Source organism: Lathamus discolor, chromosome Z (assembly GCF_037157495.1).
Source record: "Lathamus discolor isolate bLatDis1 chromosome Z, bLatDis1.hap1, whole genome shotgun sequence".
Taxonomy (NCBI): Eukaryota; Metazoa; Chordata; class Aves; order Psittaciformes; family Psittacidae; genus Lathamus; species Lathamus discolor.
In genome coordinates this window covers 76,402,269-76,420,110 of record NC_088909.1, presented here as the reverse complement: position 1 = coordinate 76,420,110, position 17,842 = coordinate 76,402,269, and the positions used below count along the sequence as shown (strand labels likewise).

At 34.8% G+C, this 17,842-nt stretch overlaps 1 protein-coding gene across 4 annotated transcripts in view; it reads left to right on the top strand.

The window, feature by feature from the left end:
* The window catches only part of CNTLN (centlein), a 199,616-nt gene that overhangs the window by 95,239 nt on the left and 86,535 nt on the right, over nucleotides 1-17,842 (top strand). For all 4 annotated transcript variants that reach the window (XM_065661947.1, XM_065661945.1, XM_065661948.1 and 1 more), the window contains one exon: nucleotides 3,841-3,962. In XM_065661947.1, coding sequence (XP_065518019.1) covers nucleotides 3,841-3,962 — 122 coding nt within the window. The remainder of the gene's footprint in view (nucleotides 1-3,840; nucleotides 3,963-17,842) is intronic.

Here is a 17,842-nt window from a genome sequence, read left to right as displayed (position 1 = left end):
AAGGCATGTCCTGCCAGCTGTACCTGAGAACTGGTCTTTGGCAGGCCTCCTGTTTGTTACTCTTACTTGGCCTGCCAGATGCTGATGCTACAGGTTATTCTGGTGCTTTGGACTACAGCTGTTCTGCCCTTGGCAGCAAAAGTCACACATGAGTATGTATGGTTGTTATCTTAAATGTTAGAGAATTCTACATTTCTTTGTGTTTTTTTTTTTCTGGAAAGAGGAGAAAAGAGAAGCACTCCAATTTTCTGAGCAGATAAAAAAATAACAATAATGTGTTATGTATGTCTACGCATGACCTCATAACATAATTTTTACTGCTTACCATACTGCCCTTGTAATTTCTTCTTTTTCATCTGAAAGGATTATTTAGGAATCTGTGCAGCTTTATTATGTGGCAAGTATGGGATCTCTGTTACAGCTCTTAATTTATGAGGTCTTCCATGGCTGTCTTGGGTTGCCTCTTGAAACTGAATATATGAACTCCTTGCATTTTCTTTAGGAAGCCTACTTGGTTGCTTTTGCAGAATGCCTAAATTGACTGAAAAGAAGCTGTAGAAGCCTGGGTAACATACTAAATACTATTGTGCCACTACATTCAGAATTCAATAAGGCTATTGCTAGCATGACAGTGAATTCATCTGTCTTTAATATTAACATCAGAATAATTCTGTTGGCATTGTATGTTTTTTTTTTTTTTTATATTAGCCTCCTCTCAGGCAGTGCTTCCAACTGTATGTATGTATGTATGTGATCAACACTTTTGAAAGTGGTACTTGCATTATTGCCTTCTCAAAGTGTTGACTCTATGATTACTTGAAAGAAATTTGCTCAGAAAAGTGCTTGCTCTATCAATAAGCATACTGATCATGTATATCCTGAAGATTAAATAGTGACTTTATCCATCAGTCCTTTGAAAAATGGTAAAAAAAAAAAAAAAACAAAACCCAACAAAAAAGCACCAAAACCAAACCAACATTATTATTTATGGGGTTTTCAGGAACAGAAATATTTGATGCCCCCGCCAGTATCACAAAAGAACAGAAAAGGACAAGGTGCTGTGTTCTCCTCAGCTGATTCATTTTTGGCCAAGGAAAGTTGGCTCTTACTGTCATTTTGCTAATATAGTCATATCAGTTCAGTGTGTCTATACTTTTGGTAAAGAATCAGCTTCATTTCTGCACTCAGGACATACTACAAAGGAACAGAGCATGTTTGATTGCACCCTTTTTTAAGGAAGAGAATGTCAAAGTAAATGAGAGTATTTCATGGATTTTAAATAAGAAATTAGCAAGCTGGTACTTAGAATGTTCCAAAACATAGTACGTCGATCTACTGTTGGTCTTCAGGAAGTGGGTAGAAGTCTGGTTGCCAAGAATTAGATATTGGATACAAACTAAGAATATATTCTCTTCTCCCATATTATGTTTCTAGAACTGTGATCAGTTTTATAGCCTGGAGGAGATATTCTGGGTTTTAAATGGAAAGTTTTCAAAATAGGGCATCTTCCCTTTAAGTTTTCTCATTCTTTTTCTTTGAAGTCCTAAGATACTGGAGTAAATTAGAACTAGAATATATAAATCTTTAGGGCAACCTTAATACTTGTTAATGTCAGCAGTGGCACAGTGTTATATTTAGTTTATATATTATATGTACAGTACTATTCTATTTATGGTGTTCAGATCCTGAAAATAATATTAATAATATTGTGTCTTGTCCACATAACTACTTGTGGGGAATTTTTTTTTTTTTCAGTGGTAAGATTCCTGACTTCTTGTCAGCCTAAAAAGAGTGATCAAAGAACGGACTCAATATATTCTGTAATTCCATTTTAATTCAATTTGTTACAGGTCAATTTCAACAAAATTTTGAACTAGTGATTTGAAGCTTCTGGTTTGTCTGAACTACCTGAAAAAAACAGAATGACTTCTTTTCACAGGGGTTCTTCATTCTGCAGATTAGACTTTTGTCTTTTTGTCTTTCACACTGCATGGGAGGTACTAAGAATGACAGTGGAGAGCTGTAGAATAGCCTGAAGATCCAGCATTGCTGAAGATGGTTGTTTTGTCTCATTTCTGTCACTATACAGGAAAATGTATACAAGAGAGGTTAATTATTAGAGAACTATAATGTGATTCAACTAGAGAGAGATGGAACTAACAAATTATGGAAATTACAGTGCAAAGTTAAAGTTCTGAAATTCTTAATTCAATAGAGTCATTAGGGCAGTTAATATCCTGATTTCTATTTCTGCAAAAATAGCAACTGATAAGGGAAAACCATAACTGTAACAGAATGGATAAGGAAACATGTAAGCAATAATGAAAAATTTGGATTCATAAACAAGAATGGCCAAATTCTGCATTTGGTTATATTTCTGAAAGGGTGTTGACGCTAATAAACTACTTAGGTTTTTTGCTGAAGACATTATTTTCCAGTACTTTGCTAAACTCGATCAGTTTTCACTAGCAAGATAAACAATCTCAGAGCAATAATTTCATTAACTTCTCTTGAAAACAGCATCTGTAATTGGATTCTTGTAAAAAATTCCTGTTACAGTGTCAAACAAAGCTTGGTAATGTTCACTCTGTCCTTTGTCATAAATTTATCTTGCTATTTGTGTGATTGTTATTAACGTCAATGTATTATTTATATAAGTCACTTAAAACCAGACATAAGTACTTTTTAAGCAATTTCAACTTTATAAATATATCTGGGTTAGAGTTTGTATCAGGAAAAAAAAAAGTAACACCACTGCTATGGGAAAGTATTTAATAGTAAGGTCACTTTGGTACCTGCTTCTACTCCTGAATCTGCTTTTTGTGTTGCCTGATTCACTTCCAGAAAACATCTGGAATTTTATATATAGTAGCATCTGAAATTTTAGCTGGTATCTTTCAGCTTTGCTTTATGCATCATGAAAACTAGGCTATATTTTAGAAGCCAAGCTTAGTCTAGGTACTTTTTAGTTAGCACTAATGTAGAAACCCTTGCCATGTTGTTACAGTGAGATTTAACTTTTGTTGCTTGCAACTCTGCATATTGATGTATCTTATTTATTGTCTAATGCTGAAATGCCCTCCTAGCATATAAGCAGGAAATATGTGCAAATAAAGTATTGTGATTTACTTAGAAAGTAAGGAATGTATTCTGTAGTTCTCTACAAGCAGAGCTCCCATTGAACCAGATGTGAAGCACTGAGGACAAATTTTACCGCAGGATGGTGTCTGGTGAATTCTTTACTACTGTATGGCAGCATTAAACTTGCTGTGGAATGTCCTATTCTTAGTGTTTTTCAGAACACAGTATGGTCACTTAGGAAAATCTTCTTTTAAACTCGCATTATTTTATCCTGTGATGTAAATCTTTTGTTCTGTAGAAACACAGGACAAAGTCTGTATGCTGCAGCTTTATATGTATTTACAGAAATAAATCAATGTATGTGAAAATCCTGAAGCTATTTAATCTAGGGGGTTTAATGTTGACTTCAGGGGTGGGCAGTGTTTTCCTAAAATATGTAGATCAGTTTTCCATGAAGAAAAAAAATATCCTTTTTCAGTGTGTTGGGGCAATACCTTCATAAGTTGAAAGCTGGTATTTCGTTAGTAAATTTTTTTTTAAATTTCTCAACATCATGAAAAAATGAAAGTAAATTTTGCCAAATAAGCAAAAATCTGCCACTCTAGCAATAAGAAAAATTTGACCTCCAGTATTATTATTCCTGATCTTTTTATTTAGATTTCTGTTTACTAGTTACTTAAGCAGAACTTTTGTTTCTGTGTGACAGTCTCTTACATTTTGCCCAACTGTAATTTGGTGGGTTTTTTTGTTGCTATACAGACTCAAGAAACTGATGAGCTAAGAGCAGCCCATGAAAAACGCAGAGAGAGGCTGCAGATGTTACAGACCAACTACAGAGCACTAAAAGAGCAATTAAAGCAGTGGGAAGAGGGTGATAGCAGGTAAGTTACGTAGCTCATTAAAAAACATTTCCCTTATACAAGAAATCTGAACAAAAGTATTATATAAGTGTTTAAAAGAGAATTTGATTTGAAGGGAGAAGCTGCTGTGTGGTGATCTAGACTTTATTCTTTGTTTAAGCAGAACACATGGCATAGCCCTATATGAGAAAAATTGCAGTTGAAACCAAGAATAAAATGTATTGAGCTGACACCTTGACTTATTTTATTTAGTATCTCATTGTGAGCCTGGGTACGGGGCAAAGGGCCGTTAGGGCTGCTTATTTATGTTCATCTAATTCCCCAGTTGATTAATTTGTTGACAGTGTATGGTTTTAATTTTCAATAATAGATCAATTTCTCCTTGTGTTTCAAGTAGTTTTTATTAATAATTTTATTCGCTAAAAAGACAGAAATAACGGTTTCTCTAGCATTTGGTGATTCAGACATTAACTGAAGCTAATCCTAATATCCCCTTCTTAATAAGGAAAAAAAAGAGTATGTGCATGAAAGGCACTGTTAAGTGTTTATAAAATCAGTTATTTCTGATAATTCCACAAAAATATTGCAGTAATATCTTTATTAATGGAAGGACTCTAACACATTAAAATTTAAATAGAGAATATTTTATATATATAATTCTCCCTTAAATTCTATACAGAGCATTGAAAATTTTATACAGAATTTTTGAAATCCTTAGCAGAGAGTGAGAATTTTTGGTAAACAGACACATTTCAGGTATATGAAGACATTTTTTATCACATCAGTTGTCAGACACTGCTTAGATACAGTTTTTCAGGCCCTGTTTCAGGAAAGTAATTTGAGCAGATCGTTGCATCCTGGTGGCTTTAGTAATACTTCATCGTGCGCCTACAGTTTAATAAATGCATATGTATTTTACTGCAAATAATTCTTCTTGTAATTAAAGCAATACTGACTAATCTTGACACAAATTTTGTAACTGTCTGACCAAAAAGTCACAGAAATTGCTGCAAAACTGGGAGCTGTTCAGAATCCAGAGTGACATAGAGTGTCCTACTTTGAATGATAAACCATCCCTCATATGTAAATGCTTTGCCCTATCTGAGTAGATTTGCATTGCTTTGTAATACTGTAGTATTTACCTAAGATGGTTTGTCTTTTAAAAAATAAAAAAAAAAGTGGGAATGAAAATAATGGCAAGATACAAATGTGCTACAGGCATTGGTAGCACAGGAGTATTTTTTGAAATATCAAACCATAAACAATAATTGGATTTGTTTAAACTAGAATGAAAAGGCATTGCTTATTTAGGAAAGATAGATGGTTTTATCTTCTATTGCACAGTTTTAAATTCAGTGCAATGTGGGAATGACTGAAATCTACTGTATGATAGTTACTTTTTTGAATTAAATTATTTAATTCTATGCCTAAAGCTAAGTAAGGCATTCATAGTCCACAGATTAAAAAAAAAAATAAAATTCAACCTCGATAAAGACAGTATAAAAACTTGAATCAATCCAATTTGATATACAATGAAGCACTGAGTGTTATGGTTCTGATAGTTAAAAATAATAAGGGAGGGGGAAGGGAAAGGAAGACAAAAGCAACTTCTGTTTCTGTTTAAAATAAGTTACACCATCTTCTGTCCTGATAGAAATGTATTTGGGAAAAGTAGATGGTGGGGAAGGTGTAATACTAAATCTTTATTCATGCAGAAGAGTTTTTCATATATAATTAAGATAAGCTGCAGATTACACAGTTTGATCACTTTTGTTGTCAGAACAGAATTCTATGAAGCCATCATACTAAAAGAGGTTTGTTGGTTTTTTTTTTTATTTTTAATGTGGCTAAACAAAGAAAAGTGGCCAAGACACAAATAAAAACAATCTGTAAATGGTTACACCTTACACTGTAATTTTGGTATCTCAAAAAGCTTTATATTGCTGGTGTAATGTAAATTGTGCATTAAGAGCTCAGTATCATCTGCTTATGTGGCACTTCTGATCCTCTGTAAGTGATGAAGGACCCCATTCTTTTTGATTCTTCATAGATTAGAATCTGTTATTGAGATGGCAGCTGATGGGACCTAATGCACCTGTCAGTGTACATACAACTTCTACTGACATACGTGACTGCAAAGATGATGGGGGCCTTATGAGGTTACTACATTTTCCTAGAGTTTCTTTCTATCCCAGCAGAAATGTAGGTTGCAGAGAGTTTTAAATTTATTTTGTAAGGGATATTTTTAATATAATTTTGATCTTTTGCATTACTAAAATACATAAAACACTATAATTACACAAAACCTGAAATATTTTCACTTTCTTTTTCTGCATTTCTAAATTCAGTATGCTTTTTCCTGGTCCATCATCTTATCCACAGGCAGCTTATTCTTTCATTAGACCAGTTTGATTTAGAGTGGACATTAGTGTAACTTGGTTTTGCAAGGGGCATATTTTTTGTACATTGGTTTTGCAGGGGCATTGGGGGAGCTGGTATCTCCTGCATTGCTTTGCAAGAGGTTGTATGATGGTTTCATTTTCTGCTTTCTCATGCTAATGTTGTAAGCAATGTTAACAGAATGAATGTGGGTGACACTGCTCTGCCACGTCAGTTGAGAGCCATGGTGCCATACTAGCATATCTGTGTGAAGCTATGTAATTGATCTTTTGTATAATAACCATATTTAAGTTTTCATGCCTCACAGAATGTATACAGCATACAATATTTATATCCAGTGTATGCTGTAGTTTTAAAATTTATATTTTCTGAAAGCAAGTACGCTTTTATCTTTGTCATCCTAAGACATACAGATACCTGGAAACAAACTACCTCTTTTTACTCATGAACAGGATCGAAAGTGGTAAAGGCAGATACCAGCATGCAGACCCCCATCAGCTTTGTCAAGAGGATTCTGATGCTATGTGGAATGAATTGGCTTTTTTCAAAAAGGAACACAAAAGGCTGTTGATAGAAAAATGAGTTTGTTTCTTAAATGATGTTTACATAAAGAAACATTCTGCTGTTTTTTTGGAAGTTAGTTCTTTGCAGGTCACAGAAGAGAAATTCCTTGCAAAATTCCAACATAAAACCATCTTCTACCAAAATCAGAAAAGGAAAACATCAGCTGGTTTTTTTCTTTTTTCTCCTTTTCTTTTTCCTTTTTTTTTCCCCCCTCTTAAATCAGTGACAAGTTACAAGTTTGCTAGCACTAACAGAAACTGTATTCCATGATCTAGGGATTGTGTTAATTAATATGGCTCTCATCTGTTGGAGGTGTCGCTCTTCATTAGCCTGTATTTTACACACTGCCGTGCTTCATTTTTGGAATGAGGTGGTGAGGGGATAACCTAGCCAGCCATCCTTGTTTGATCTCTGTGATACATACGCAATGCAGAATGCCTCAGCTCTCTTGGTTCCCTGCCCTGTCCTGCTAATCCCAGCTGAGCTCATTATGGTGTAGCCTTGCTGCTACTCCTGGAGCCAGAGCTGTCCAAGCTAATTACTGGTAGCAGCAGAGCTGCCTGTTAAGGGTCTGGTGTGGATCTGCTAACATGGTCCTTGGTAGTGACCTGCAAAAAGCACGAGGGAGTTGCTCTCTTTCTTGCTGTGCACAGCCTGTCCTTTGGGTTTAGTGCTGATCTCTTCACACAGCTCTTTTAGCTGTAGTAAGTGTAAAACTTGGTGAAGGAAACTCTTACTTTAGAAAACATACAGTTTGCTGCTTTGATCTCATAATTCATAGGCTATTATACTCAACTAGGCAAAGTAAGAAAATGTTCTTTTATACTAGACAAAAGGAAGATAGTATGGTATAATTAGCCCTTTGCTGCTATTTAACACTTTCTGTAAGTCAAGTTGATTTTTCTTTTTTTTTTTATTTAAGAATCAAGACATCATAGAAACTTTTATTCAGACTTTGGTTTTTGTCAGCATTAAAGAAAATGTGTTTTCCCAATGGATCACAATGTAAACTGATTTTGTAGAGATATAATGAAGACTGGTATTCCGGAATTTCAACAGCAGTAAATTGTTTTGTAGTATGTAAGTCCTTGCGTTGCCTGTAAGCTGCTTTAACATATTAAATACAATATTGCCAGGAGCTGTGTTGCATGGGGTATTCTTATATCTGCCAGTTTCAATTGTGCGCCTATTCTTGTCACTTCATTGTCACATCTTCGTTGTTTTTAAACTATCATAACAAATTTTCACATGTACTACTTCTGTTTATTCTTATGTAGGAAAGAGCACTTTATTGCCATGCATTTAATTGCAATTGCAATTCTTATCACTAATCAACACATGCACCACAGGCAACAGTAACTCAGGAGCAATAACATAAGACTTCTTTTCACACAAAGCCATGAAAGAAAGATTGCTTATGTATTTAGCCTAAAGGTTGGTACAGTTGGACTGCTTTTCTAGACCTCTGGTGCAGTTACGTTTATGAGGGACACCCTTATGTTTTTTCTTCATTGTGATCAGCAGCCTTGACTAGATTATCATGAAGTGGCATGAGGAAGCAGATGAGCTCTTCAAAATACAGATTAAGTGAACATGAGTTCTTAAAATTCTGCATGGTACTTCGTAAGAAGCCAGTGCACCACCCTGATCATTAAGGTGAACTCCTTGGTGTGTTTAGGGGCTTTTTACTCCTTATAAGCAATGAAGCTTGTTGTTAGTTAAGTAAGGAAGGAATGAATACATAACTTCTCTGTTTTTTCTATCTGTCTTCAGTGTGTCTCTTATAACATGTGTCTTTAAATTGCTGAAGAAGTCAGCATTTCAAGATCTGAGCTAATTTTTTAAGAAACTCAGTACTAAATTTAGTGTACTTTCCAGATTTAGCCCTGGCTAGATAGAGCTTCTTTCTTATGCTCTGTGAATAAAGGACATGATCTACAGAGCTATACCAATTATTTATATGTGTGATTTTACATGCAGTGTAACTAAATCAGGTTAGCCCATTGTTTTTGTGGATACACTTAGTTTCATAGACCCCACTGACTGTTAGCTTGATACAGAACATGTATAAGCCAAATCCAAAGCAACATTGCTTGAAGAAGTGTGTATAGAATTATATATTGGCTGAAGTCTATTTTAACTCCCTCCCTTTTTTCCAGGGGTAGAACAATGGTGTAAAGTATCTTTAATTTGCACATACATTGCTGTCAAAATAGATAATAAATAAAATACATGATAAAACAAAGATGAGCTCATGGATGCGTGTCCTAGCCTCCAAAATGCAGTCATTACTGATATTAGCACGCTGTAAGCAATTAGTTTCTAAATTATGAAATCTGGTTTTAAGTCAGAAGAAACTGAAGTTACTTCAGAAGTCACCATTCTGGTAATGCCTAATTCCAAATTCTGTAGAATCTGGTGGAAAGACTTTATGTCAGCCACTCCTTTCTGTCAGACCCTTTCTTGTAATAGTTTTCTTCTCATCACAGGCAGGGATTTCTTTGACTTTCATGTAAATGGTATGCACTTTTGAAGCTAGACACTAACACAAACAAATACAGTTTTTAAGCCTTGTATTCAATCACTTCTTTTTTGAAATATATGAAGCTTTCTGTATTCATGAATTTCCTAATGCCAAACATCAGTATTTCTCAGAGAATGTTGATGCAGAATCATAACATTGTTGCTACCATTTTTTTACTTTTTGGTTAGTAAAGAATAGCATGTGCATGTTGTATTACTTTGCAATTAATAATGAAATATGTTTGAGAGCCATGGGCTGCATCCTCTCCACGATCAATGATGTATACATTTGAGCTGTTTGTGCATATAAAAGAAAGTACCTCTATATTTTAACAATCCTGTACTAGATTAGTAACATATAATAATCAATAAACTGTGGTTATATCAGTATGTGCTCAATGCTTTGTGTGCATATTTCTCTTCAATTTCACAACATTCTCCTGAAAGGAAAAGGATTATTATTTTTTTTTGCTATTAATATTATTTGTCTTTATACCAAGTGCATTACAGAATTATTCTTCTCTGACTTTATAGAAATTGTTTTTTGTAATAGTTTTACCTGACTTCTTTATTAAGCTTCCTCTCCCACTGTTTACTTTTTCACAAAGAATATTAGATTAGATTATTTTTCACTGTGTACATGATCTGCATCAAAAGCTGCATATTTAATTTTGAGTTACAAAATCTTCTGAAAATTCACCTTTATTAAAACAAGATAAAACAAACAAGCTCCAAAATTGAAGTTCATTTTGAGATCTGAAATGGTACCTAAGGAAACAGTCTAACTTTTAAGCCCTCATAACTCATTATCTTAATAAATCCTATAGCAGTTACCAGCTAAACTCATGCCAAAATTGAAGAGTTAAAAACAGAAACAAAAAGAGGTAGTTGAAATAAATTCTTTAAGTGTTCGTTGAAGTATTGATTAATGCTATTGGCCAAGTAAAAACAATTCCACAGCTCTGCTAGGATCTCCCAGTTTGGTCTTCTTACATGGGTCATTTTCTCTGTGAAGTATGTAATACATATGTTACAGTCATTTCCTGTCAAGTACCATATTATTGCAGGCTACAGAAGCAGGCATTGTATTGATGTTTGGGTTCTGTGTTAAGGTAAACATACAGTTTGATCACTTTTTCTCCTCCTTAAGCAAACAGAAAAACAGGAGTATTCAAACAGTAGTTAACAGCTGAGACCATGCTTGGATAATGCAGTTTTTATTTAAGCTGCATCAGACTGCTGAAAACCTGCAAGAGAAAGATCTAGTAACAGAAAAAAATGACATTTCTTTAATTCAGCTGTGGAATACCAGTGCTTTCAGATTCAGCACCTTAGAGTCACATAGAACTGAAATATCTTCAATTAAAATAGGTGTATCATTTTACAGATAGATTGATAGATACATTTTTATAGAGCTAAATATATGCAAACATGCACATATATATAAATGTAGTATAGTTCTCAGGTTTTCAGGTATATTATTTTTAATATTGGCTACTAAGTGTTATCTATCTATGGAATCGTACTGGCAGATATGTCCTTCAACGTATTCTTCCCACATCAGTTAGATTCATGTTTGTATCTGTATTATTTGGATTTTGCTGAAATTCAGGGTAAATTAGTATGTAGCATGTCCAATTGAACTGCTACTTGATTACAAGCTAGCTAATTCAAACTAGTTTGGCATTTCCATATTAAATTATAATTTCCTGCTGTATGGGATACCCTGTCCCTTTGGTCTTTCTATACAAACTTCGGAAAGGTATAGTTGACTGTGTATAAGCTGTTGTGGAAGCTTTACAATTTTACATTTTTTCATTCTGGATTACTCTGTAGAAGATCTTGTAATTGATACCTGAATTGATTCACTGAATGATTTGGGCAGGTACATTCTTTGACATAAGACACTATGACATGAGTATGGTATGATCATATGCAGCTTCTGTTAGTCATTCTTTCCTCTGAGTGCCTGGTAGCTGTGCATGTCCTGTGTGTAGGAAATGTGGTCCTAATCTCTGAAGCATGTGGAATCTCTGCAAGCTCAGTAGCATTCTTAGTTTGCTATGGCAGCTATTTAATTAAGAGGTCTTATTAATTTTGCATTTTTAGGAAAACAAAACCTCACAACTTCTGTTTTCCTTATTCTTTGTATATTCAAAGCATCTGTTCTGTGCCCTCTCTAGTGGTATCTGACCAGGCAGTTTGCATTAGCCTAACTTGGGAACAACAATAGCGTGTGATGTCTCTTGCCTTTTCTTAGCAAAAGTGTGGTGGAGGAAAGCTAAATTTATTGTTATGGAATGGTGGAAGTTAGAAATATAAATGGAGGCTTTATTAGTTCCTCTGCTTTTTGAATGGGGGGAAGGGGTGTTTCCCTTTTTTTTTTTTTTTGTTTTGTTTTGTTTTGTTCCCAGAGAACCTGCTAAAAAATTGCAGTTTTGATAACTTTGACAGCCTCTTTGCCTAAATAGGAAAATCTGGTATCTGGTCATCAGAGACTTTAAACCTCCATCTTTCTGCGAAGTGTCCAAACAGCACAGTATTTTTTTTCCTTTGTTCCACTTAATAGCTACACCATGTACAAAATTAATTTGCATAAAAGTGCATTCACACTACATCAATGTTAAAAAATGTCACCTACAGAGTATAGCCCTTCTGATGTGTTCTATCCCTGTAAAGTAATTTTTTTGTTCTTCAGTTTTAGGAGTACTGGGACATAGCAGGCTTCTTACTGCAGAATACTTAAATCTTACAGCTTAGGGCTCTTGTTTACTTTTTACTAAAAGTAGTAATTCTATACTGCAAAGCCGAATATTGTTAAAATAGTTTTGTATATGTATTTCTTAAGTTTTTGGATGGATCAAAAGATTGCTAAATCTAAAATTCCACCTTTCATTCCATTGAAAATTATTAGATAGAGCCTAGATTCTGCTGCTGGTGTTAGAGGGTTCTGACGAAGGTGCATTCTCACTGTCTGGACTGAACATTGTTCAGTGGAAATGATAGTCATGCTCAAGTGTGAGAACTTGAACCAGTGCAGTTGTTGGCTAAAATTACTACAAATTATTTAAAATGTAAGAAAACAGCAACATTGGTTGTACTACAGGGTGCAGTTTTTAGCAGATATTTTTAAAGAACCAATGTCTGAGATCTACATGCCAGCAAAGTCATTTAGGGGCTTTTGCATAATTAACTTACATGGCCCCTTTAGTGAGGAGAATTATTTTTTCTAGCAAGCATCCTGTTACATTTTCACAAGGTACTGTCAGCTAACTGAAACAAATATATTGTTGTTTTCCAGTGAGTGTGCTGTCAAGGATGATAGGATTAATGATTTTTAATTGTGAAACTTGTCTCTAGACCTTTTCTTACTTGTGTCCACCAGATCTTGTAATATCCTTTATCCTAACTAACAGACAAATCTGGGGACTTGCAGTGCTTTTGGAAATCTAATGTGTTGCCATTTTCTATATAATGTCTGTAATGGAGGCTTCGATGTGTTGGTCATCTGAGATTTGTTCATAGAAGGTTAAAAGCACTTATGTGCCAATTAAACTGTCTTGATATTCATGCAGTAGGGTCCTCACCCTGTGTGCTTCTCTGTGTTATGTTGGTTACACTGGTACTCCTGAATCTTCTCTGAACTAACTACGGGTAAACACTGTTTATGGTCTTGTTATAAAGGAATGAAAAAAAAATCAAATTAAAATAAGTATCATTAAGTATAATTACACAATGCTTTTTTTAACACCTTTGGACAGTCAGCTTGGTTTTGTGCTATGGTAAACAAGTAAAAGGTCACTAAATGGTACATAAAATTTTAGGCATGGGTTTCTACCATCCTTTTGGAAGCTAAAGGTTATGCTGCATGTTGAAACTACTTTAGTCACTAGTCACTGGCAAATCCTTGGATTTTGAGTGACTATTAATTTGAAATATACCTCAAAACTCATTCTTGACAACTGTGACGCTGTTTACTTTTTTTTATGGGGGGCAGTTGCTTTTATCCTGTTTTGCTCCTGAATATGGGTTGTAAATCAGAGAGACTTTACTTAGCACCAACAGATACTGCTTCTTGCAATTTTCATCCATCCTGTAAGTGTCTGAATTGGGAAGCAAGAATGATAAAGATGTATATTTGGGAAGTGAATGGACAAGGTAAGATAGATAGCTCAATAGCTCTGTGTAGTCAAATATTCCTTTCCTTGGTTAATTAAGACTACAAATTTCTTTGGGTAAAGTGTAAGTTTATAGCTTTCTTCCTATAAAGGAATTCAAGTAAATCATTCTGAATAGTTTGAAAGTTCAAAAATGTAAGTAATGCTAGTACTTTTGCTTTACTCTTCCTTTGGCAACATTATCTCCAGACATGTGTAATGGTTTTTGCTCTCTTGCACAGTCTAGATCAAACACCTGCTCCCAGGTTTACTCTTTCCTCCCAAGGCTGTCAGTTGACACATAAATATACAGACCCATGAAAAGAGCTTATTTTGCCCTTACTGCAGGCAAATGTTCTTGAATCGTAATGCTGTAGGAAAAAAAGTGAAGAATATCTGTCAGAATATTATTTCACCTCTAAAAGTTGGATGAAGTTCCTTCCTAACTTGGTTCTCATTACTCTAAACAATTTTTAAGTAATAGAAAATTAAAATCAGGGTTAATGTTATGACATATCAGACTCTCCATCCAAATTTATGACGGTCTCTTTCTATATTTTCTTCATGGGCTGTTTACAAAAGTATGCATATTGTGTATGTACACTTTACTCTGTTTTTTCAGAGTAGCATTTTTATCATTTTGAAGACTTGTGAACAGAAAGTACAGTTCAGTTTTGCTTACCTAGAAGACCTTTCTATCAGATCTTTCTGCTCTGTTGTCGTTCTCCTAAAGCTCCTATCTTTTCTGAGGGGAAGAAAACAACTTCTGCTGTGCTGTTTTCCTTGTGAGGATTAATAGGCTATGGGGCTTAAGCTTTGGATAAGAAAAAATTCCTTGGCACTTATTTTGGTTACTGTAATAAGCAACACTACTGACCCTTTTTAAGGACCCTGATAATGAGTATGCAAAGCTTGTTTAGCAGTCTTTTTCTGTCTGATTTTCTTCTTAATTTGGCTTTCTGGTCTTTAATAATCTTCCATGACTTTGGAGGAAAACATTTGAAAAGGCAAGAGTTAATCTCTTGGACTCAGAGGAAGACTTCCCTGACTGCAGCAGCTCCTGGACTAGCCCCCTGATATCTGTCCACACCAGCAGCAGTATGCGTTTGAAGATTGTGGTCGGTTCTGTTTATTTCTCCAAAGAGTCATCCTACTGCAGTCTTACAATATGTAATCCTTGGGAAGGAGTCGGTTTCCATAGTGGGTTATTTCTTCTTAAGTATTCAGCTCTATTAGAAATGAGATTCTCAGCTCGGTTTTATTTTCCAGATAAAATTCCCGGGACAAATGGAAATAAAAACCCCAGAAAAAGACTTATTGTTTGTTTGTATGTTTATTTTAGACTGCCACGAGTCTACTCTCTTAATTCCTTTTATCTGTATGCAGAGGAGTGTAGGAGTCTCCTGCTGGCACTACCTATGAATGCTGGAAGCTGTGGATGAGCAGTGGCTGACTTATGGGATGTGGATTACTCAGGAGGCAGTGGTTTGCTAGATGACTAACTAGAGTCCTCTGGCAATGGGTTAACCTAGGGTCGGCAACTGTTGACAAAAGAAGTCCTTTGAACTCATAAGTGCAAAGAGAAAGTTTATGCTATAGTTCAGACTATCTTTCTAAATTACCTTTTTTTTAATGCACTGAGACCCAAGTGCACATGTGTATATGTACCTCAGATCTGGAGCTGTGTGAGGGCTCCTGATGGTATCTTTAGAACTGCTGACAATTAAAAATGATGAGTACTAGGAAATTTTTGTTCTAGCAAGAAGGTATATTTTGCAGAAGTCCTGCTTATATGCAGATGGTATGAGCATTTTGCGTATTCTAGTAACTTGATAACTAAGCAACTGTTACAGAGAATTTCTTGCTGATGCCTAGCTATAATCTAAAAGAAATCAGAAGTAATTCCTCTGGCAAAACTGATTCTATAGCACAGTTTTTATTATACTACCTCTTCATATATTCCAAGTGGGTGAGTATTACAAAAATAGCTAAATAATGGAGAAGTAATCAAAAATTATTATATTGCGAATAAAATAACACTCAGAACATTGTATGATACTGGAAAGAGCAGATACTAATACTTGTGGGTCAATGTCAGTACCTTAAAAAATGCATACAATACCAGCATAAACTATAAACTGTATCAATTTGATCTCTTTTGATTTCTTACTATCCTTGTTTTAATGCTGGTGAGTGAGACTATGGCAGTTGTAGTTGGAGGATAGATCTGAAGCACTGGTCTATAAAACAGAATATTGCATGCTTTCCTGCTCCTATTGGTACCTTTCATATATATATATATATGTTACAAGCAAAAATGACTTTCATGAAGTTATTCACAGCAAACAAACCTTGTTCTCAGGATGCATAAACAGAGACATAATTCTACTTCTGACCTGCCATACTGGAATTTACTGAAAGTATACTAGGAAGTGCTAGTAGATTCCTGCTTATTTAGGGTGGTGATTGCTATTAATTTGAGGACTCAGTGGCTTCTCCTTATCTGGGAAAATTTGGAAGTTGTACTCTGCCTGTGTAATCTAGAGTACCTAAAACCACTGCTGTCCTGGACTGTTTCTTGTCAACAGAGTGAACTTTAAATGTATTTGGGAGCAGGTAATACTGTCAGGAGGACTCTTTGGTTTTTGACTTGTTTTGGAACCAGATTAAGAAAATGCTTATTGTTAAGAATGTTACTAAAGAAATAGAGTAAAAATTTACCAGATATATGTAGAATCAGCATAACCTCCCTGTGCAGAAGGCTCAGGGCCATGAGGCAATTTCAGGTCTTCATGAAGGTTAAAAGCAGTACACCACTAAGCTTTGTATGGCTTTAATTCACTTTTCTGCCATCTGAAAGGCTGTCATTTGAACCTAGCAATGCTGCTAGAAAGTACAACATTTGAGTATAAATAAGAGCAAGGCATTTTTCTCTGAAGAAGTGATAAATTCTGGAGCTTTTTCAGTCCACTAGTTTTACTACTGTCAAGCACATTGCAAAGCCAGTCTTTTTTGTTCCCTCTTTAAGAAATGGTACTTAGCAGAAAAGTGTGTGTGGGAGCTGAATATGTATTTTAAATAAGATTTTCAGTTTATTTAATGGATGTGGGATTAGTAGTGTATTTGTCTTAAAATTGGAAATAGCAATCATGTAAATCACTCATATACCTGTAACCTTTATTATCAGCAAGTTTGTTAGGGTGTTACTGTAAACTTTCAGGGTACATTTTCCAGTTACACAGTCATCTTGAGAAACCTTAACTATAAACCAAGCAAAACTGAAAAGACTTTCCCAGTGACATCAGAAAAGGGTTGTTTGTGGTGTTTTGAAATATTTTGTACCTTTTTTGGCTCATAAAAACCCAAACCAAATTGACTGAAGTGAACCTGTGTGAAGAATGCATCTAGATACTGGCCAAATGCTAGCTGTAATTTCAACATTGCAAGCTTTTAAAGTGGCTCACTGTGTTAGCATTACCATTGCAGATACGAGTTTAGACTTTGAGATTAATGAAACTTAAGTTTAACTGAGTGATTACTTGTTTTCTTTTCATCCAGGTTGCTGGAGATACTGCTAATAATGAACCTCCTTTGCTTAAGGTTATTTATGTATACAGCTAGGAGATGTTTTATGCAAATTTTCACAGAAAATTCTTAAGTTTCTTATGCTTTTAAAACTCATTAAAATTTAGTTAGTTTTTATTTCTATTTTTATTTTCATTAATTTATTAGTGGTTAAGAGCTTATGTACAGAATTCTGAACACCCTGTAAGGTTTCACCTACTCCACGTATCAATATAAAAGACTGTGTAACTTGTCAGAATATTTCACAGAATTTCATAAACATTTGCATAAAGGTCTGTCTGGTGTCTCTGTATTGTTTTAAATTGTATGCTAGGAACTTCCCTTTTAAGAAGTTGAATTAAATAATAGAATGAATGGACAGCATGAATGTGACAAAGACTGTAAAATGCAGCGGTAGCCTTTGACTTTGTCAGGAGAAAAGGCTCGAGGATGTAATTTTACTGTGAGCTGGAAGTGATCAGTTTATACCACACTCAGGTTTGTTTGTCTTTCCTCTTGACCTGCATATTTCCATTGCATTCAAATCCTCATTCATTCTTGAATTACTATTCAAAGGTCTATCTTCTTCACGTCTACAGAGCAAAGCTTTTTTTCCAAAGAAAAGTTTTGTTTTCCTGTTCTGATTACCATAGACTTTCTTTTGAGTTCTGCATTGCTGTATTTATTCAGCTT